Raw genomic sequence first — 23127 nt, 5'->3', positions numbered from 1 at the left:
CTTTTATATTTGGCTAAGCATTTGTACAGTTCGCTAAACTTCCCTGTTCAAGGCCTTTCTGTGTCAACCGAAGTAGTGTGTTCTCCTCGTGTGTGAACGTGGCAAAGGATATCATCTTGGTGTGAATGTGAGTGGTTTTTTTTTCCCATTCCTGGAATAAACTCTGATTCATTGCCACGGACTTAACTTAGGTACGCTGGTGAGTCTTCTGGCTAAAATGTAGTTCCTAAGTGTTGCATTCGAGATGTGTCTAGGAGCGACTGTGCTGGGCTTTCATTTTATTTCTGGTGTCGACAGGATTTTACTTCACTATTAAACTACCCTTATCATTTGGGGGTGCCTTCCTTCTTCTCCTTCCTGTTGAACGGCGTGTGTCAAACGAGAAGCCAGAAACTCCACGCAATTGTGTGTCTTCTGCTTTTTGGGTGAATGCGTATTTTAGCCACCGTCCTTTAGTGAGAACAGCTCTATTGAGTGGTTTCCCCCCACCCTTAGGTAGCTTGGTGAGCTAGGTGTCCGTGAAATTTTCCATTTCATCTCCAGGTACTGATTTATTTGCACCGATTGGGACATGTTCTTATCTTGTACTTAGTGATCTGAATGCTGGCTATACAATGGAGCTATGTTTCTAAAAACTAGTCCAGGTGTGTGCCTACCTGCCCTTCGGTGTATATTTTACTTCAATGGAAAAGCTAAACAGTACAATCAGGTAGTTGCTTTTCCTCCCGCATGCAGAAATTTAGTACATGTATAATTACGTTCAGCTATTGATGCATTTCTACAATTTGCTTTCAAATTGCCTTGGCTGTTTTTATGCTTTTGAGGTTTTGGGGTTTTTTTTTTTTTTCCCCTCCAATTTCCAGCCTTCTTTTATGGTTGACTTTTCCCCCGTCATAGCTCTCCACTGGGTGAGAAGTTATGCATTTTGTCTTTTACTTAAGCAAATGACTCCAGCAACTACGTTATTAGAACCTAAGAGCTTTTATTTGCTTTTGAAGAACCTGTTTTCTTCATCATCTTTCATTTATTTAGATCATTTAAGATATGTTCATTTTTATCATCCTTATCTGGTTATTCCGCTAGGTGAAAGCTCTGTGTAATCCTCTTCTAACTTTTTATTTCTGCTGTCTCTCATGGAGATTTGTTTCCTTGTGCATTTTTACTTGGAGCTGCGAATCAATGTTGGCGGGGGCTTTAGTAATGGAGATATCTTTGTGCTCTTGGATGGAGGTGTTCTTTGGCTCCTCCTAAACATACTTTATCTTTGTTGTTGCTTTGTTCCAAGAGCATTTCCAACCTAATACCACATTTTACATTGATTTTTCAGTTTGAGTTTCTTGGATGTCACAAGCAATATAAATTTAAGCCACAAGCCCTCATAAAGTCAAACGGGAGGTGTAAATTTCTCAGGGGAGACATCCTTCTCCATCTAGAACATACCTGCGTTTTCTGAGCTGTTGCATATGCAGTTTTTCACATAGAAGTACCATTTACCAAGCAAATCTGGCTTATTAATCATGCAGAAAGTAGTTTACAACCACGCTTTGCATCTTTGCAACTGCTGAGTTTGGAGGACGATGCCAATGGTCCCGTTCACGTCCAGATATTCACTCTCTATGTTTCTGCCAACACCGCCCGGTTACCGGGACGAAACGCACAGAGAAGCAATTCTTGTTTTCCTCCGGCTCATTGTTAGGGGGATTGGCAGGTCTGGTGACGTAGAAATGGCCCACCCTGGCGTGAGCACCCAAAGACATTTCACTGTTCCTGCTTCTCGTTCCCATTTCGGAACAACCCGAATCCTCTAAAAGTCACCCAAGCCCGCGGTTATCAAGCTGTCCGTGACTTTCCTCGGAGAACAATCGGGGGGGGGGGGGGCATCTACAATCCCCATCCCAGATCATTAAGGTCAGAAAAGATGGAGCACTTCAGGACAGCCTGGCAAACAGCAGACTCGGACCTCGAACTCCGTCCCACGAGGGATCCAGCGCCATTCCAATGCAGCCTGGCTACGCACGCGCCCTCGTAATGCTGCCGTCACAAGTCCACGAGAAGAAAAGAAGCCGGAGAGGGAAGATGTTTCCATATCCCTCGGGGCACAGAGGGGGCTGAACGGGAAGCAGAGGCAACACCTCTCTGCTCGGTTTCTCGTTAGGCCCGCTGTCTGTCTGTCTGTCTTTGCCCGTCTCTCCCGATCCTCATTAGGCCTGACCTGCTTTCATTTGGGTCCCGGGTTCTATCACTTATTTTCATCTGGGGACTACCTAACAAGGTCTCTTCCAGCTCCAAAAACCCATGGGGAGAGAGAGAGAGAGAAAAGAGATAATTAATGAGCTGTCAGAGAGACGTAGCTTCACATTCTCCTGGAAAAAAAATTATACACACACACACACACACACACACACACACACACACACACACACTCCTAGTCCATGGGTCTCGGAATGTCGAGCCAAAGGCCAGAATTGAACATTTCTGACTTCACGTTCATCTTCTTTACCAAACAAAGCCTCCCCCTTCGCTGCCAAAGTGCCCGATTTCACAGGGTCGAAGAAAAGATGATTCATCAATGGAGATGGGGGGAAAAAAAATGTGGCTAAGAAATGGTATTTTTTTATGAAACCCCAAACGTCACGTTCGTTCTTTCTTTTGTTTCCCCCTCCCCCGCTGGAAATGCAAACAAGTAAACACACGGTGACGGGATTGCACCGTCTCGCCCGTGCCGAGATCCAGTCCCGGGAAGCACGCCCCGCTGCCCGCCCCCTCGGAGTGTCTCCGTGGGGGCTCGTGCACAGGCTGGGCCCAGGGCGGAGCCCACGCAGCTGGACTCCACCTCGCTGGACACGAAGCGCGTGCACTTGACCCCGTTCTGCATCACATTAGAACGCCTAGCGCTTATTGCAGAAGGCTGCAGTTACGTAAACCCTTCTGGGAGACGGGGGAGGGCTCTTGGAGGGGCTATGATAATCAAATTTTTCCAGAATATGTCTCCCACATAGAAATTCTCTATGATTCATTTCTGGAAGACAATAAATCATGATGATGTTGTCCGTTGTACAGATAGGTTTAAGGGAAGGCGGGGTAACAGGAATACAGCCAAATATTGACAGTAGGTACATTATTATTGTTGTTATTATTATTATTATCGGGTCCTGGGGCTTGAATGTAGGGTCTGGGCTCTGTTCCCGAGCCTCTCTGTGCTCAAGGCTAGCGCTCGGCCACTTGAGCCACAGCGCCACTTCTGGCTTTTTCTGTGTCTGTGGTGCTGAGGAATCGAACCCAGGGCTTCATGCGTGCTAGGCCAGCGCTCTGCCAGTAAGCCACAGTATTCTTCATGCCGTGAAATCCTATTTTACTCATCGCCACAGAAGCACTCTCGAGAGGTCAGTACAGATGTCTCCTTCACAGAAACCGAGCGGCGGGATTGCATTTGCCGGACGTGTCCAGAGGACAATGCCGTGAGGGGTTCTCTTTGAACGTGGATGTGAACGCCACAGCGCATGGAAAATGGGAAGAAAAGCAGGAAAAGGCTTGCTGTCTCCGAGGAGGAGAGCAAAGAGGGGTTGGCAAACCGTGTGCAGTGACACACCGCCACGTTCCTGGAGACTAGAGGAGCTAGGAGGGGGTGAGGTGGAAGGGAGGAGGAGGAAGCGAAAGGAGAAGCAAACTGTCAGGCGGGTGCAGAAGACCTGAGCCTCATTATGTAGGGAAAAATGCGCACTGGCCATATTTACGAATATGTCCATAGCTATTCTGCAAAAGCTAGCCTGGACTGAAATCCGCTTCTGTATTTATGGTTGGTGGGGGACTCCCACATAGATGACGCCGCGTGCGTGTAAAGCACGCTTGCAGAGCGCTTCTGCTTCCTGGGTTCTGCACCTCCACTTCCCAAGGGGCCCTAACGGTGGAACTCACAGGCTTGCAGAGAGACGGAACAAGTTCGTCATCATCTGGGAACACGCTTCAGAGCCTCCGTCTCTGTTTGACTTTATTGTCTGAGGTAGGGTCTCGCTATGTAGCCCAAGCTGGCCTCCAACTTTCCATCCTTCCCCCCGCCCCCCCCCCCCCTTCCTCTTCTTCCTCCCTCCTCCTCCCGCTCTTCTTCCTCCTCCTGCTGGGTTAGAGGCGGACCTTCGCACCTCCTTTGCTTTCTGGATTTCCATTTTTCACAGGTGATGCCCCCCAGCCCCCATTCTGAGCCCCCCCATATGCTCGTACGCATTTCAGTAAGTAGATAAGCATATTATTAGCAGCACCCTGGGCGTAGCCGAGGGCTGACCAAGCTTCCCGTCCATTCTTTCGCTCTTTTGGGATTTTTCTTTGGTTCCAGAGATTTTTTTTTTTTGATGGCGCAAGACTGAAGGAAATAGATGAACAATTTTTTTTTTCTATGTAATTAATTTCCACTTGGATATGTTTGCCCCACAGGTTCGTCTGAGTGCGGACCGCCAGCCAGGAAGGAGACCACCCGCGACATCGGGAATCTGTCATTGAGACAGCCCTCCCCTCGCTCCCCACCCCACTTTGGGGGGGGAAGGTAGCACCTCCCAGCCTGAGCTACTTGGGGGGAAAAGAAAACAACAACACAAGGTCAGCTTTAAAAGAATGACGGCAAATACACGAGACACAGAGAAGACTTAAAAGTTCACACCGGCGGCTCTTGCCTCAGACCCCCAAGATTTGGGAGCATTTTTGTCCCCATTGCTACTAAAACAGTTATTTTTTTTTAAAATTGTCTTTGCTATTTAATCCCCCACTGCGGGTTGGGAGTCAAGAAAGGCATTAGGAAGCTTTGTTTGGAGAAGACCTAAAAAGATCTGAAAGTGGATTTTGGAGAGAGAGCACTGGGATTGCACGGTGTGCGTGCGTGCGTGCGTGCGTGTGTATGTCTTTTATATGTTGGGTGAAATGATGAAGAGGGACTTGTTGATTCTTAAGGAAACGCGGGGGTGATTTTTAATACAGATAAAAGAGGTCACCATTTCCCATTTCAAAGGACCCCGGTCATGGGTAGGCGGGGGCTTTGCGCAAGTGAGACGCTGGGGCATTTACAAAGGTTTGATGGAACTCATTTAGCCTTACGTAACTTCAGACAGTCGTCATAAAGTCGTTGATTTATGCACTGGAGAAAGGGAGGAATGCACAGTGGAACCCTAGCGCGACGGGGCAGCCCAGCCGGTGCTGTAGTTCTGGCAAGTTCTGCAACAGAGCGCCCCGACTTTGCCTCTGACTTTCAGATGGGGGGGTGGGAGGGGGAGCGGCGGAGGGCGGACCATGGAAATGTAGGACTCCGGTGGGGGTGGGGGGGAGGGAGTGAGAAGGCGGGTCCAGGCTCGCCCCTTTCTGGACTGGAATGTGGGGGGGCCCCCCGTCTGCCACCCCATCAGAACCCTGAAGTGCTCCGCGGGTCACCCCGCCCGCGTGCCTTGGCCGGGCGTCGAGGTGGTGGCTGGTAACTGAGGCGTGAAGCACAGCTGTCACCGACGGGTTCAACCTTGACCCGAGGGCGAGCGCGTTCTCAGGTCCATGGGAAACTCGAGTCCGTGCCAGGACACACACACAGGTCCCACTCCGTGTTTCCTGACCTCACCCAGCTCCAGGCTGGTTGCCCCTCTATATTGAATCCATTAAAAAATAAGAAGAAGAAGAAATGGCCCGGCTTACTCCCACCCCCGGGAAACACGTCCAAGAATCGTGGACGGGACAAGAAATTGAGGGACTGATTCTTTTTTTTTTGTTTTTCCTTTTCAGTCACATGCAGCTCACGGAGTACACGGTTTGCCCGGGATAATAGCTTACTGGAATCACACGTGCTTGGTTAAATTTCATGCCCCGCTGCTAACGTGGCTCCAAGATTCTCCTAAAGGAGAAGTGCTGGAATGACACAACACAACACACAAAACAAAAACAAACCAACAAAGCTTTAGCTCGCTATAAAATTTAAGTTCCACACGGTGAGATGAACTCTACTGAGCGGACTGCCGCTGTCTATTTCGGGAGGGAGAAGTAGACCCCTGAGTTTGATGGTATCCTACCAATAAGAAAAATCCACGTGGGAGGAGGGAAAAACTATACATTGTCCAAAGAAGGGTTCGAGAGGATCGCACAACCGTTTGTCCTTCCTTTGTCCACGAGGTTGTTTATTGGGATAATTCCTTACTAAGCAGTGTTTTACATCTATCACTCAGATTAAACCCATCTAGTTTTTTTTTTCTTCCTGAACAACAGGAAGCAGCATTTTCCATACAGAATTATTGGGTTTTGTTTGTAGAAGGGAAGAGGGATGTTAATAAACATCAGTGATTATCCTTTTAAAAATGCCATCGTATGGATTTGTTTATGCCAACCTATCCTCTTTTTATCATTTTAAACTTTATTTTGTGGAATAAAAGAATCCCATTATGGACTAGGAGCTGGCACTGTGAGCTGTAATTATGAGCCTAATTCTAGCACCGAGAGAGAGAGAGAGAGAGAGAGAGAGAGAGAGAGAGAGAGAGAGAGAGAGAGAGAGAGAGAGAAAAATTGAACACACACACACCACACACACACACACACACACACACACACACCGCTCCTTCGAGGCACAAACATCTTGTAAAACTAACGTGTGAAAGCTAATTTAATCCTCACAACAGCCCTGCTCCTTCACCAGCCTTCCACGCCTGCAGGTTCCATCTCCAGTCCATCCGCCACAGCTGGAAAAGATTTGGTGTGTGTGTGTGGGGGGAAACGGCAGATACACTGAGTGTGTGCTGCCTTGTTTTCCTTCTTCTTGTTGTTGTCAGTCCTTGCACAATACAGCTGAATGGTGAGTCCCATGGTATTTTCGTCGTCCAGAGCAGAGCCCGGGTGACTTTCACTCCCCGCTCTCCAGTCCTGGGGCCTTGGCCTTACAGAAGAGAGAATGGAGACTCCTTCCTTCCTTCCTTCCTTCCTTCCTTCCTTTCTTCCTTCCTTCCTTCCTTCCTTCCCTTTCCTTCCTTCCTTCCTTCCTTCCTTCCTTCCTTCCTTCCTTCCTTCCTTCCTTCCTTCCTTCCTTCCTTCCTTCCTTCCCTTTCCTTCCTTCCTTCCTTCCTTCCTTCCTTCCTTCCTTCCTTCCTTCCTTCCTTCCTTCCTTCCTCCCTCCCTCCCTCCCTCCCTCCCTCCCTCCTCCCTCCCTCCCTTCCCTCCCTCCACGCGATCGATCGCTGAGCCCTGCGACATAGTGACAGAGCCCGGGCGCAGCCCGTGGGGGGGAATCGGGGCTCATGGTGACTCGGGGCCCTGGGTACACCACACATCCGCCCAAGAGCACATCCAGGCGAAGACATGGGGTCCAGTGCCTGCTGTTCTCTGCGTGTGTGTGTGTGTGTGTGTGTGTGTGTGTGTGTGAAACCCTGAAGTCTCACACTTCAGCTTCTTCGAGGGGGATCGGGGAGGGATGGTGCCACGCGTTGATGAGTCTCACAGGCACAGCTGTGACCCTCACGAAGGCCCGAGCCTGGGCAGACCTTGAAACTTGAGACGGAGCAGATGGTACAGAGGGTGGGAAGAGGGGCGGAGCCAAGGCGGAAGGGCAGCACGGGGGACGGGGCACCACCGCGGCATCGCCTGCGTCTTTCACTAGCCTAGATCTCGGGATCATCTTCGAGGGAATTCTCCCTTTCACAGACAAGGCCGGAGAGAAAGAGACAAAGAACTGAAACGGGCCGTTGTTGTACACGCGCCCCGATCAGAGAGAGAGGCCCGCGCAGCTAAAGTGAAACGGCATTTCTTTGTTAAGGAGGCGCTGTTATGCATATTTTTCAAAAATAAAAATGAAATAAAATGTCACCCCGCCTGCAAGGCAGTCAATGGCTAGGGTGAGTCCACCTAACCTACTGTCTAAAATATCATGGGATTTCTAACCTAAGTGCCTCTGAGAAACGGAGTGGCCTCCTGCAGGTTGGAAGAGGGCGCGAAGCCGTGGACGGTGCTTTTCTGTTAACGAGGTCACGCGGTAGAAAGTGTGAGCCTATAAGCGACCTGGCCACGAGTTCGCTCAAACAAACCCAAAACACCCCACCCTGCCCACCGCCGGTTCTGTCTGCGAATAGAAAGCCCGCATTCATCCATCGAAAACGAACGCGCTGATCGGATAACGCTGGGAAACCCAAGTCCAGCTCCTCGTCGTTACAACTTGATGATGATCGGAGAAGTCAAGGGAAGTGATCGCTCCATCAAACAAACGGAAGAATGGCGTAGTGATGTGTTAAACCGATCTGGAAAGGAGCTAAGCAGTGGAAATCCTTCTTGTCATCCTACCTACGCCGGAGGCTGAGATCGGGGGATGGAGTTTTTGAAGCCAGCCTGGGCAGGAAAGTCCTTGGGACTTTTATTTCCAAATAACCATAAAAAAGACAGAAGCGTAGCTGTTGCTAACGTAATAGAATGCCAGCCTAGAACAACAACCAAGAAATGTAAGGGACAGCACCCAAGCCCCGGGTTCTAACCTTTTATTACTGGCACACCTACAAAAGGAAATTGGAAATGAATTCTAAAGCGCTGTGCCATTTCTGCTCACTAGAGCCACAAATCAAATCATCTCTCCACTCACTGTAGGTCAGCCGTCATTTTAGGGGATATTCGATGTAGGTTTGCTCCAAATGGCCATCCAGAAGTCTAACCCGTCTCCCTCAGTGCAAGGCACCGACAGAGTTCTAGAATGTTCTTCCCTGAGTCAGGCCCTGATAATTGCCTGGATGCAGACAGAGGAGTATTGTTTCTAAACAGGTATGTTGCTGTTTCAAGGACTGGCAGCAGGGCCGGGGGGGGGGGTCCTGTCCCCCACCCCAGTCCCGTGTGCCCACCTGCGGGGCAGAGCTCAGGATTTCTCTTTTTGGCCCACGCATTTGCTTGGTTCTACATCTGAACGCTCAATGAGTTGAGATACCGGGTGGTGAGGTCATAAAGCAGTGAATGAGCTGAGATACCGGGGTAGTGGAATCATAGAAAGGTCCTTAAGGTCAATTGAATTACAACCTTTAATTGAAATGCTTGGGAAGGAAACCAATGGTACAGCTAACATAGAAATAAAATTAAATTGAAAAGCCACTTCTTTTGCCGTCTGTAGCACTAGTGAAAACCCTCGAAGCAATTTGAAGGTGAGAATTTGCCTTTCAAATTGAGTTCCTAGGGTTGAGGTCTTGGGAAAGGGGAGGGAATCTAGAAAAGGTCATGTGGATGGATGGTCTGTAAGGACCAGCTGGACAGAAAGGAAGAGGCAAGAGGAGATTCCCAGAGTTGAAGAGGCAAGAGGAGATTCCCAGAGTTCAGGACACAAGAGGAGATTCCCAGAGTTCAGGACACAAGAGGAGATTCCCAGAGTTCAGGACACAAGAGGAGATTCCCAGAGTTCAGGACACAAGAGGAGATTCCCAGAGTTCAGGACACAAGAGGAGATTCCCAGAGTTCCTTTCCATTCTATTGTTCTCTGCCATCTAATGATGGGGCTGGTATCTTTTCACGCCCAGTTGGATATCATCAGAATCCTTATGCCCTTTTGTGCTGAATTTTGGAGAACACAGAGTGGCTTTCTTGAGATAAAGTATGGACCTGCTTTTGGAAGCAGGGTTCCCCCCCCCCCCCCCGCCCCAGTGCATTATCAAGTACTTGACTATGATTCTTCTGGTAATCTACGACTTTACAGGATCTGTTATTTGTGATATAAATGTGTCTGACAGGATTGACTGAGTAAGGTTTTCTAACATGGAGACCCGACGATATTTAAAATTCTTACCACACACGTGTAGAATATTTGCACAAAAACCGTAGCTTGAAATGGGCCATGGCTGCCTCTTTAAGCATGTATTCTGTCACATAGAAAATGTCCCTACTTTTGCACAGTTCTCAAAAAAAAAAAATATCAGCGGGCCTTAGCCATGGCTTGTGAGAAATAAACGCAATAAGCTGTCTCTTGGATCACACGGGGCACAGAACACTAATTAGAATGATTGTCATTTCCGAAGCACCACAACCACCGCTGATGAAATTAGGCGAGCTTTCAGCCTCGCAAGACGCAAGAGAATTGACCAGAAAGTGATATTACCATTAGTGCTCCAAACAATCTGAGGCGAAGTGGAAACCCTGTATTCTTTCCTAGGTTGGAGACAGGGCAGGACAAGATTGGTGGAACTCGACACGCACCATGTCTGGTAACTTTCCAGATGCGTTTCATAAAACGCACTGCATACATGGAACGCATTCCATATACATTACTACGGGAAACTGAAGCTGGGCCATGGGAGTTAAATGGCCGAGATACCTTTGACTCCTCAGAGAGAGAAGAAAGGCAGTAGTACTACAGGGAGGTGGGAAAAGAACTGGACTTGAACTTGGTTCCGATCTCACTTTTCCCACACGTGCCTCCTCAGGCAGCCGCAGGTACATACATTATCCTCCTGCGAACTGGGTTCCTCCGTAGCTGCGAACGGTAATCAGCTCACCAGACGTGGCGGTGAGGGTGAACTAAGACCAGTTTTCATTCAATTATCTTCCACAAGGACCGGCCGGTATCCAATAAGTAGAAATCAAATCAATCAATCTATGTCTATCTGCCACCTTAAAGAGGAAGAATAGCTGGAAGGTTGTATTTTTGGCGTACAGGGTGATGGCGCCACCATTTCTGCTGATTCCTGTCATGGGTGGGTCTGTTTGAATCTCCCGGCCAGGGAGCCAATCACCGAGCGAGCCCACCCGCCAGTGTTGGTTTTGACAGCGAGACCACCTGCCTAGACCTAGGAACGGAATGAACACATAGGTGGGCCGTGTCTTGGAAACGTTCTACCTATGCAAATCAATGCCTTTATACCGACACTCAAACTTGGATGTTTCTGTCCCCACCTACCCACACACAATATAACATCCCCGGCAGAGTTTCCCCCCCCCCCTTTTTTTTTTAATCTCTGAAACATTTATGGAAACTCTAATGAAGACTAGGGAGCTCCGTGTCTCAGAGATCTCAAGGGCGGTGACTCACTAGAGGCCCTGGGTGGGTGGGGGTGGGGGGGACTTGAAACAGTCTTTCTGCCCAGGCCACACTTGAAACCGATGAACTCAGCCCCTCTGGAGGGCCCCCTGGCCGGCGGCTTGCCCCTTGAATCTGCTGGGACATTCTGAATCTGATCTGCTGCCCCCAAACCTTCTCTACCTGCCACCTCTCAGAACCTCTCGGTCCTTCCACGCTCCCTAGGGCCCGGGGTCTTTCTAGATTTTTTCAGTTCGGGTCCTTCATGAGCATGTAGGGAGTTTACAATACAGCAGTTCAGGTTCTGCTTCAGATTAAATAAATCAAGAAATCCCGGGCAAGGGGCCAAAGGCATTTGGGATTTATTTAAAAAAAAAATTGGACGACTACTCTGGGCTGGGAACAACTGCCCGGAATGATCCAGACGGAGCTGGAGTGTCACAGAAAAGCAACCCTCCTGCTGGGCTCCTGCGGGGCCCGCGCGGGGCTCTGCCCGTTCCTGGCAAGGAGACCTGCACTCGCTGTGTTCTGAGGATCGGCCAGTGCCCCCCACGAATGCTCACCCTGGCAAATCCAGGACGGCCTTTTTCCTGAAGGCCACTTGCGTTTCTGCTATTTCTGGTGCCTTACATACAGCCCACAGTGCCCCCCCTCCCCCTTTATCATTTTCACAGATACTCCTTTCCAAGCAGCAAAGGAAAACTCCATTTGTGTGTGTGTGTGGGGGGGGTGGTGGATATGTCTGGTTCTTTCCAGGAGGATCCCGTGGTGTGTGTGTGTTCTTTTAGAGACAGCCCTCCGGCGTTTGGGGGCCCGGGCGGGACGCACCCCACCAGAGCCAACCCCGCCCCTGACGTCGAAGGTTTTAGCACCCGTGCACCCCCTCTCTGCAGGGCTGGCTGGCCGGTCGGCAGCCGCTGGGTGAGCCGGGAAGGGCTGAGGGGCGCCCCGGTCTCGGTTGAGAAGCCAGCATCCCCGAGCGCTGGACACGGGAAACACGGTCACTACAGGAAACCCCAGGAGGGCCACGCCAGGGGACACGGCTCCCCCTCCACGTCACACAGCTCATCTCCAGAGGCGTAAGAGGATCTGAAGAGAGCCTTTGAGGTCCCGACAATTCTGGGATGAGTCAGAAGCCCCCCGTAGACCTCAACGTGGCGTGACGCATAAGCAAGCCAAGAGCCGCGCGGGAAACCAGGGCCAAGGGGGAAGGATGCGGGTCTGGGTTTTCCCTACGAGAGGATCATAGACCACCGCCACCGCCGCCATCATCATCACATCGCTATGGTGACCCAGTGTCATCAGAACGCATCATTGTGACACCAGCCTGCAGATCATCGCCCCGGGAGAAGACGGCTGTCCAAGGACACGCCAAGAGTGCAGGCCGATTCCCCCTCGAGGCCCCGGGGCCTTCCCACCGACGGTGCAGAAACCCGTTCAAGACACACACGCGACTGGCCTCTCTACGTGGGCTTCCGTGGGCCAAGAGATCTGCCCCAGCGCCGCGGTCGAGGCTCCCGTGCCCTCTATCACAGAAAGAAAGGCCAGCCAAGAGATGAGGGCGACCTTGTCTCTGCGGAAATCTAAAGGGGCATTGTCTGCATGAGAGTCGTCCACGTGACCCAGCCTGTGTGGGTCTGGGGAGGGCGGGGGGGGGGGAAGAGCAGAACTCGTGTCGATGGAAGACCAACAACGGCGGCTAGGACAGGGTTAAACAAGCTCCCCTCCCCTGCAGAGTTCCTTAGCTCTCAGTCTTGTTTCTTTTCCCTTCTGGTTTGTCCTTGAAAACTGAATTTGAACAGAGCAAGACACATTACAGAAAGGGAAAAGAAGGAGATATATTAAGCAAAAGCTTAAGAGCAAAAGGGGAAAAACACAACTGGTGCTAAGTGTCTTGTTTTCTTTTTAAACCTAGTGGTTCCGCCGTGGGAGCAGTTCCACGCTGACAAACCTGCGCTTCTTCCTCAAGAACAACTCTTGATTCCCATCATGACCCTGTGTGATGGTGTTAGGTGCCTTTCTAGAAACCAAACCGTCATTTCGCTTACTAGATTTCCCTTCCGGGGACTTCAATCAGGGTTCTAAACAGGGCTCTTTGTTGTTGTTGTTTTTAAGCATCTTTTTCTGTGTCTCTAGAAGCGATTCAGTTTCCCTTCTGGAGGAACTGCACAAAAGATGCGGCATTTTTATTAAGTGCGTCTGATCTCTCCCAAGGCTGTGAAGGAAACAGCCCTGGAGTCTGGCGACCTTCTTGAATAAACACACCTCGAGACCACGCATATGCAGCCTCCAGGTTTTCTGTGCTGTGTCAATGAAATGTAATTAAAACGAGTCGAAAAATGATAGCAACGTTCATTTATCACTCCCCAATGCCGTTCTGAGTCTGGAGACCTCCACACCTGTCTTACCCAAGTGGGGGGATAAAATGTATAATGGGCTTTGAAAGGGGTGATTGCCACTGCCGTCCTTAGAAATCCTCAGGTAATAGTGGACAGCCATCTGTCTTAAATGTCATTAAAGTAAGGACCAGGTCAGCTGAGCCACCAAGTGACACCCAGATAATATTTTCCATTATATATACAATCAGATCTATACACAAGATATGGACTGCACGCATATGTGTGTGTATGTATATATATATATATATATATATTTCTATCTTAATATCTAAACATTGAAAGTGAATGTGGAAGGGGAGAGGGAGGAAGGGAAGAGAGAGAATGGATCATTGAGGAGCTCTGAAGTTTATTTTTATATCCGTCTCTGGCTCTGAACTTCTTGGAGATTATATATATATATATATTTGACTCAGAATTCCCAACTGCAGCGCTAGGCGGTTAAAGCACAGAAGCACAGATGGGGGGGGGTTTAAAAGAGTAGGATAGGTTTAATTGAGCAGTGATAGACCAACTGTAGCTCTGTCGGAGAGGAAATTTCCCACAAAGAACTGTCAAGGGGAAGCAAGGTTTACGCCATCGTTTTTCTTTCCCCCTGGCCCCCGAGGAGGGGCTGAGAACACCAAGTGCTCATGTGGGGTACCATCTATTCAAATGGCCCGACTGTAGTGCAAGCTGGTCGTGGAGAAAGGGCTTCTTGACTGGGGGTTCACAGACAATCATTCTTCCTGGGTACCAGAAGTACAGTGTGTTCTTGCTTGATGTGGGAGCTCTACCCTCATTAGCATTTAAAAGGGAGAGCTTATTAGTTGAACTACTAAATGTCCTTTAGACAACATAATGAGTTTCACTGAAAAGAATCACCAGCTCGGCGAAAGGAGAAATTCAAACACTTTGCCATCATTTACAAATTCAACCCTTCTAGGACGGTAATTTTTTTTATTTTATTTTAAAAAAGGCACTTTGAATGAAGGGAAGAAGAAAAAGTAGTAGAAATCTTGACAAAAGGAACGTAATTAGAGCGAGAAATAAAGGCGATTCTGCGCGCCATGCACGTCTTTGATCTCGGAAGCCGGGGGAAGGTGTCTTTCCACCGTGCCCTGGGAGAGGGAACCGGGCTGTCACGTGACTGCTTTTGTTAACTATGTTGGAGGGGGAAAAAAAGGAAATAGCACACAAAACCATAATCAAAACCCACTGTCATGCAAATCCAGAAGGCAGGGCACACCGCAGGAAGCTCACACAAGCCATGGAATCGTCCTCCGCCGTTCTCTCAAGATCTGAGGACTACCCCCAGACGTTTGCCTCCCGCGTCCAACTCATGAAACGGAAACGAATGCCTCCTGGAGTTAAATAGGACCATTCGTTAGCACACATTCTGTCTCCTCTCGTGTTATATTGGAATGCCCGTCGCCCGTTCATTTATCCATCCGGCGGGAATTGCTTCTCATAGACCCCACAATAGCCTGAGAGACGACGGGACAGACGTGCATCTGGAATCATGAGAGGGTAAAAGGAAGTGGATGCTACATATGTATGTAACGTGTTAGAAGGAAATAAGATGCGTGTCCAGGCTGATGCGTGTTCATAGGCGGCCTGTCTGGCTTTCCCAGCCTCTTCTAAGGGTTGGATCGCAGCCGTACCCCTATTCCAGGGACAGACCAACCTTTCTGTTTTCTTCTTCTGCGTGCTCCATTCCCTTTGCTGCCATGGCTCGGGAAATCGGCACAATAACCTTCCTAATGACCTTCCCTCCACGGGAACTTCTGGTACCCAGGGCGGCTACCTGTGCATCGGAGGGGTGAATGCACGAGGGAGGGGCTGGCTGCTCAGAGCCCCCCAAAACCCTGCCCTTGGATTTCCTTGTAGAGTCACATACAGCACATCCAATTCGGCTCCCGTTGCTTTCTTTTTTTTTTTTTCTTTCTTAATTGGAATTTTAAATTTGGATTTGCACTGCTGCTTTTCTATTCAATGGCGATAAACACTCAAAATATCAGCTGGGGGGATGGAAATAAAACAGGCATCTGGAAAGAATGTGCTATATCGAAGACGCGGTTGCTCGCCCAGAAATGCTAAGGCTAGAGAGAATCTGGCTTTTTCAAAAAGCAAAGGCAGGAAAACCTACATGTCCAACCCAACTTGGAGTTTATTAAGAACCAGTAAGTGCACCGGAACTAAATTTTTTTTTTCCTCTCCCAAATATAAGAGAACCGACTCCAACTCAACTAAGAACGTAACAAAGGTGGTCCAACATTCATGCTTCATTCACTTCTTCATTCAGCTACTCAAGGCTTACTGAATAAATGCACCCGATCCTCAAAAACACACGACAAAGCCATCTGCCAGCCAGAGAATGTCTAGTCAGAGGTGAAATGCCCGCCACTCGGGCTCCTCCAGCTATCATCTCGTGTCCTGGTTCACCTCTAGAAAGTCATTCCCCCGCAAGGCCTGTCTGGACTCCCAAGTTTCCGGTTCCTTTCCTCCCACCCTGTCTGGGACCCCCACCCCCCACCCCGGCCATTCTACCTGCTGCCTGTAGTGCACCCCCAGGGAGACACCCAAGGAAGGCTTTGCTTGGGTTCAGAGTTGTGGAAACTTCCAGTCTGATTCCTTTGGACCGTGGTAAAGGCGCAGCATGGCGGCCGAGTGTGTGAGATGGCAAACGCAGTCACTCTGTGGCCAAGGAGCCAAAGAGAAGTGGGGGGAGGTATGAGGGTCCCTCAGTCCTTCTGGAGAGACAGCATGTCCCCAGAGACTTAAAGGCCCCCCCGTCCACGCCCCCCCGCCCCCCAATACCTCTCAAAGGGGCTGATGGCTTCCCACATCGTAAATCTAGCCCAGACTCGTCTCCTGAGCGGCAGCTTTCTGGGTCCAACTAGCGACTCCCCGATTTCACTCGACTGGCTAGCTCACGTTGGAAAGGGAGCGGTCGCGGATTGCCTTCCAGCCTGCTCTTCCCGCAGTCCCCCCCCCACCCCGGTACTCGGCACCCCCCCCTTTGGGAACTTAAATCGTGTCCCAGCCGTGCTACCCCTAAACATTTCCATTCCTTTCCGGAATCACCCGACTCGGGGTCGCCCGCCCCCCCGCCCCCCCCGAGGCTACGTGGAGATGTCCTCTGCTCCCTGCCCTTGGTTTGTGGGGCTCCTGCCTTCGCCCCCCTTCTCATTCCCAGGCTGCCTCCCACCCCACCATCCCAGCTCCGTTCCCTGCCTCGCCATGGTGTTACGCCGTCCTGTCAACGCGCGCTGCAGTCTGCTGATTTATTTGGACGGTTATAAAGCTCTTCCACCAGGAACGGCGTGTGTGTGGTGACTGTCGGGTCAGCAGGATCTTGAGCAGTGGCTGGAGAGAAGCAGGCGCCCAGAAACTGTTGCTTGGGGAATGAAGGCAATCAGTGGTAACAGGAAAAGCGCCCTCTCTCTCTCTCTCTCTCTCTCTCTCTCTCCAAGGTAGGGAAGTTAGTGGGAAGAAGTACGTCTCCCACGTCAATGATCGGTGTCTATCGGTGATTTACTCGCACATAGACCCCCGGAAGTACTTTTTAAGGGAGCTGTGATCAGGGTCGGGGGAGAAATTCTAGTTCAGAAGGGACGGTATGCAGGCAGCGAGTTTCCCAGAGAAGAGAGCAATGGGAAGCCATAGCCGAGCCCGCATCACTGGGCTTCCTGGGGGGGGCGGGGGATGAAGGGATGGAGGAGGAGGAGGAGGAGGAGGAGGAGGAGGGTGGGTTATTGGGGGGAGGGGGAGACTTGTGTGAATAGATCTATGGGGTCTGAACAACAGCATGGTGTGACCCCAGTGAGAGAGAGAGAGAGAGAGAGAGAGCCTAACCTACAGTGATGTTTACAGGTTATCTTGCTTTTTTCTTTCTTTCTGTGGGTCCTGAGGCTTGAACTCAGGGCCTGGTGCTATCCTCGAACTTTTGTGCTCAAGGCTATCGCTGTACCATGTCGAGCCATAGTTCCATTCCTGTTGTTTTGGTTTGGTTTGGTGGTTGACGGGTGACTAGCGTCTCTCAATCCACCAGCCCCAGCTGGCTTTGAACCCCCGGCCTCAGCTCTGGGCCTCCTGAGGAGTTGGGGTTCCAGGCGTGGGGAGCCGCCCGCACCGGCACCTGGCCCGGGCTGATTATCTTTTAAAGATGTCTTTCTTTCTTTTTAAATGAAGATACAGCGTTTGAGAAGGCGACGAGACTCTCGGAAGGCACAGAGACTACGTGACCCCCCAGAGGACCCCGCACCTCAGATGCCCAGAGAATCCAGAGGCCTGGACGCCCAGCCCGAGCCCAAGAGCATTCTAGAAGTCCTCATCACGGAGAAGCAACGCTTAGGGTGTCCCTAGTGGAGGGGAAGGCGAACGCAGGCAAGAATGGATGCCTTCCACGACCCCAACCCTGAGGTTTTATCTACAGTCCCCGCCCTGGCTGTCATCTCCCACTTGCTTGGGTTTCTCCCCCAAGCCACACGGAGCCAGTTAGGGCTCCAATCGGTTGCTCAGGAGACTCAGTCTGGGGGGGGGGGGGGTCCCTTGGCCTCCAACGCCCTTCTTGCGACCGTCCTCTTCCCGCTGGACTCCAGCTCTGTACCTCGTGGCTGCTCTCGGTCTGTTTTGCTCCCAAGTGGACGTCTGTGGAAAGCGTCTCCCGTTGGTTTTCCCCGTTCTAACCTCAGGAGCAAGCCCTGCTAAATGGTCCCCCAATGCTATCCAAGGGGTTTCCTTCGCCACACTGTAGGCGACTGCTGGTTCCACACCTTTGTCCTCATCACCAAGACTCGATGATGAGCTTCTGGAAGGCAAGCCACACGCTTCCTATCCCTAGCCTTTAGCACGGCGCCCAGCACGAGACGGCAGAGTGTGGAATCGGCCTGCGTCCCTCCACGTGCAAATGCGTGCAAATGCCCAAACCGCGTGTGTTTCCCGGAATAAGGGCACTGTATTCCGCTGCTGTGACAATTGGAAGTTGAGCTTGCTCAGGAGCAAACAGACTCATTTAAAGACCAAATACCACTTCTGTATTCTGTACGCCCTTCTCCTCTCTCTACCTACCCAATCTCACACGCTTTCCAGCGCCTCTCGCTGTAAGTGACGGTTGAATTATTACCGACAGTAGGCCTTTTATCTTCAGGAACGACAGTTTACATCCTACAACTCTCAGGAGAGAGAGAGAGACTGTTATAACCATATTTTTGCTTACCAAGAGAATCGTTAATGGTTATCCTGGAGGGCAAAAAAAAAAATCTATAAATATCCATAATGAAGCCTTAGGCTTTTTTCCTTTCTTCCTTTCTCCCCCGGAATCAGGACATCATCATTACGCTGGTGGAGAGAGATGGAAAGCCAGCCTGGAGCGGCTTGGTTTTTTTTTTCTCTTACCTGCTTGGTCCTCCCTTTGGAATCGGGCGAGAGGTTGTTGTAGGTGTAATGCGCCTGTGTCACCCCACAGAAGAGGACCGCCACGATCCCTGAAAGTCAACAGAAGACCCGTCAGATCCACCTGGCTTTCCCACCGAGTCGGCTGTCCATCCGGGGCCTAGCGCCTCAGCACGGCCACGCTCACCAAGCTCCAGCGAGCTGTGAAAAGCGTCCCAAAACACAAGAGTCACCTGATCGATTCCCTGGTCTTGAGTTAGGATCGTTACGCCTGTCCGTCGACGAGCAGGAGGTCTACCCCGCCTTTCCAGCCGCTTGGCTGGGTTTGGTCTTCCATACCCGTGTCTTTGTGCCCGTGGAGAGCGGAAGAATGTTCCAGGGCTGCCCCGACTGGCTGTTAGAAAGCCGGAGTCACAGACCTAAGGCGTCTGGAGCCCTCGGCCGCGTCCAGGGCAGCCGCAGGCTTCCTTCCTTTGAACCCCACCGTGGGCAGCTCTACCGGGCACACGGCACGGCCCCCGTCCTAGGCGTTCCGGGAAGCCCACGGTTGGGACCAGCGTGCGGCCTGCCTCCCAGGCCGGGGAAGGGATGGGGCGAGGCTGTCCCCTGCCTTGGACTCGAGATTAGCTTAATTAGGGGGCGAGCGGGCTCCTCAACGCAGGCCACAAGGCCCGAGCTGAATTTCAAGCAGCGGGATCTTTCCTTCTGAAAACACTGGTAAATGAAGCGCTGATGACTCTTAAGCGTGGACAGCGATGCGAAGGGAACACTGGCATTTCAAATCAACCCGCGGTGGTAATAACAAGAAAAAGAAGAAAGCGGAAGAACGGAGCTTCTCTTGTAAACGCTTGTATTTACCTCTCATTTCTTTCAAGCACTGGACACATTTACATAATACAAGCACGGAGACCTTTACATTACTTATTTCTTGTGAATAACACACTTCCAATTTTTCGAAGAAATAAGCAGGAAGTTTTGCCAAGAACTATATATTCAGTAAGCATTTCTGGAGAGGTTTTTTTTTTTTTTTTTGTTCCCTTTTTGGTAGTTTTTCACTTTCTTAGCATAGCTTCAGAAATTCTAGGGGGAAAAATTCTTTGAAGATATCTATTTTCCTCTTTGTAGGATTTCTATTACAAAATAAGGATCAGCAGGGAAACATGTAAGGTGCTGAAATACTGTCGGTCTTTAGAGGTAGGAGGAGAATAGATAGACGTGTTTTGATATTAAATGTTTGTTTACAAGGCGTGTGCCACTACTTCTCAGTATTATCCCGAACCCATAACACTGTCTGTAAAAGATATAAGGTGCTTAAACTCCAGGAATGCAAAGGAATTCATATTTATTTCCACTAACGTTTATTGGCTTTAAAAAGAGAAGAAGATGGGGAGATTCGTGTTTGATCCTCACCTACAAATGGGTGTCTGTGTGAGTTTGATGAGTGGCAGGACACATTTTCTCCTACTTAAATGTTCTCTGCGCAAGATGGTTGTCACCTGTAGTGTCTGCCACTGATAACATTATTCCATAGTTCATTTCTCATTAAAAGTTGATGAAGCCTTCAGATTAAGAAGCAGGAAAAAAACTCAGCGTCTGTCACGCAGAACATGATTCTCTTTGACATTAAAGGTAGACTTGAGGGGTTTCCAAGACTGGAGGAGATTGCATTTTTAGACAGGAAATATTGATTATACCATCAGAACACAGAAAGCGAATGAGAAAGGGGGAAAAAATGTATCTTGTTCTCAGACTGTACTCAGAGGGGTTTTAAGGTTGATGGGTTATTTCTTTGTTCCAGGCCACGTTTTTATTTATTCTTGATCAAGTGAAAAGAGACACGGCTGACAGGCTTCCTTCCAATCATGAACAGAGAGGAACCATGGATCCTGAGAAGTCAGAGATGGAACAGAATAGAAAACTCTTCAAGGACAGGAAAGAATCTGTGCTTCCAAGGAGGGCAGTTGATATTTAGCTTGCATTTGACAATGGCACGAGTGGCGTATTAACAGTGAGTCTGTGGGATACAGAAACATCAGTACAGAAAGTAACACCCACTTAACGTGTGTGTGTGTGTGTGTGTGTGTGTGTGTGTGTGTGCGCGACAGTCCTGGGGCTTGAACCTGGACACTGTCCCTGAGCTTTTTCACTCAAGCCCAGTGCTCTACCACTTGAGCTACAGCTCCAACTTCTGGCTTTTTGGCAGTCAATTGGAGATAAGAGTCTCACAGACTTTCCAGACCTGGATCCGAACTATGTTTTTCAGATCTCAGCCTCCCGAGTAGCTAGGATTTACAGGTATGAGCCATCGGCGGCTCTGCTGAACCTACACTCTTCTCTCTCATTTATTATTATATATATATATTACATTATATATATATATATTCTGTGCATATTCATTTGTCTTCCCTTTCTTTCCTTTTCCGTCCATCCATCCATCCATCCTCGTTCTACCCCGTCCGCCCCAGTACTCCATTCCACAACCTTGGGATAAATGGCCCACTGTGAGATGTCAGGGCCTTGGCGGGGGGTGGGGGTGGGGGTGGGGGTGGGGGGGGGGGTGGTGGTGGCGGTCCCACCGAGAAGCCATGGTGTGTCCTCGCACCCACAAGACAGGCTCCCAGGGTGTGTGTGCAAGCAAGGCCCGGGACTGTGAGTCCCCTCAAGGCATACTTAATCAAGGGAAGGGCTCATTCCGTTCTTTCTCACCGAATCCACTGCTGGGAGGCTCGACAAGAGGAACTACTCCCTGGCATGCAAGTTCAGAGAAAGGCAGGAGAGGCCAGTTGAGCGATGGACGAGAGAGCTAACGGACTGTATTTGACACCACACCCTCTGACGTCAGGAAAGCAGGGTCTGGGGAGTGACCCCGTGAACAACGGATCGCTCAATTCTCTGGAATTATTATTAGATAACTCTAACACTTAAAACACCGCGTCTCCCATTGTGGTACCCCAAATCCCTTCTATAAGGATGTCTCTGATAATTACTCCTAAATTTTTAATTACCCCCCCTCCCCAAAGTTTGCTCATTGTGATAAATAAATGTGACTTCCTTCTACTATAAGACTCGCGTTTCCCTTTTAACTCTGGCTTCCAAAAAGAAAGCTCAGGGTTTTATTTATTTGCCAAGTGATAGCAACAAACAGCTGCCTAATTTTGCAGAAACACTCTATACTGGAGCACTTGAGTGTTTATCCCTCTACTAAGAAGTCCCACGACAGGCGTAGTTCATATTGTGCCTTGTCACAAGTCCAATTTGGAAATAGGCAAGGATTAAATAATAAACAAACACAGAGTAATTTGGTCTTTGGCAATAAAAAATGGTAATACCTAGAGTTTGGTTTGCATCGAATGCCAATTAGGCATATGGCCTGATTCTGGACTCTGTGCTGAAGAAAGTCTGTAGGTGGGTGAATCTTTAATGAAGATAGGTGTGTGTGTGTGTGTGTGTGTGTGTGTGTGTGTGTGTAGCCATCCACCCTGGATAATGGTTCCTCAGTGTGCATAAACTCCAATTAAGATATCAGATTAGCCAGGCACAGGTGGCTAATAATCCTATAATCCTAGCTAGTCAGGAGGCCAAGATCTGAGGATTGTGGTTCAAAGCCAGCTTGGTCCGGAAAGCCTGTGAGACTATTATCTCCAAGAGACACCAAAAAAGCTAGAAGTGGAGCTGTGGCTCAAGTGGTAGAGTGTTCATCTTGAGCAAAAGAAGAAAAAAAAAAAAGCAGCTTAGGGACAGTGCTCAGGCCATGAGTTCAAGCCCCAAGATTGGCATACATACAAAAAAAAAAAACCCTACGTGATTTCAGGTTAAAAAGGCTTGTAAGAGACCATGGTTGAGATAAACTAGCAGGTTACATATTTTACATATTTTCCTGCACACTGCAACCTTTCAAGTGTTGGTAGAACAAGATCTCGTTCAAGTAGATCTGGAAATAGACCATTTTCACACATAGAAATGAACTTTCTTCTTTCTTTTTGGCAGCTCTGTGTATGTGTGTCTTTATTTCAACTTTCCCAGAAGACTAAAAAACAACAAGCAAAAAAACCCCCCCAGAAAGTTGAATACTTCTCTACCTCTCTGGAAGGTCAACAGTTTCTTTATAGCGCAAACATCATGAAGATCATTTTACCACAGATAGAGTATTGCGCCGGGCCCAGGATATACAGGGGAGGAAATCTCAGTTTTACCCACATTCTTTCCTTTAAGAACACGCCGGTTCTTCTCTAGTTTCTGGGGTGCGCGCCTTCTCCAGCAACCCCTTTCACAACGCAGCGATGTGCTAACGGCACAGACTTCATGTGAAATCATTTCGGATCGCAGGGGCCACGAGCTTGGAGTCAGTAGCGCTGTCACAAGCACCGATGG

The 23127-nt window shown here is 49.6% G+C and overlaps 1 protein-coding gene across 1 annotated transcript in view; it reads right to left on the bottom strand.

The window, feature by feature from the left end:
• Slc9a9 (solute carrier family 9 member A9) overlaps window positions 1-23127 on the bottom strand; it is a 167017-nt gene that overhangs the window by 35419 nt on the left and 108471 nt on the right. The window contains 1 exon segment of the mRNA XM_048334749.1: window positions 18760-18848. Within this exon segment, the coding sequence (XP_048190706.1) occupies window positions 18760-18848 (89 nt within the window).

This window comes from Perognathus longimembris, chromosome 26, assembly GCF_023159225.1.
Source record: "Perognathus longimembris pacificus isolate PPM17 chromosome 26, ASM2315922v1, whole genome shotgun sequence".
Classification (NCBI taxonomy): Eukaryota; Metazoa; Chordata; class Mammalia; order Rodentia; family Heteromyidae; genus Perognathus; species Perognathus longimembris.
This window is presented reverse-complemented; position numbering and strand designations above follow the sequence as displayed.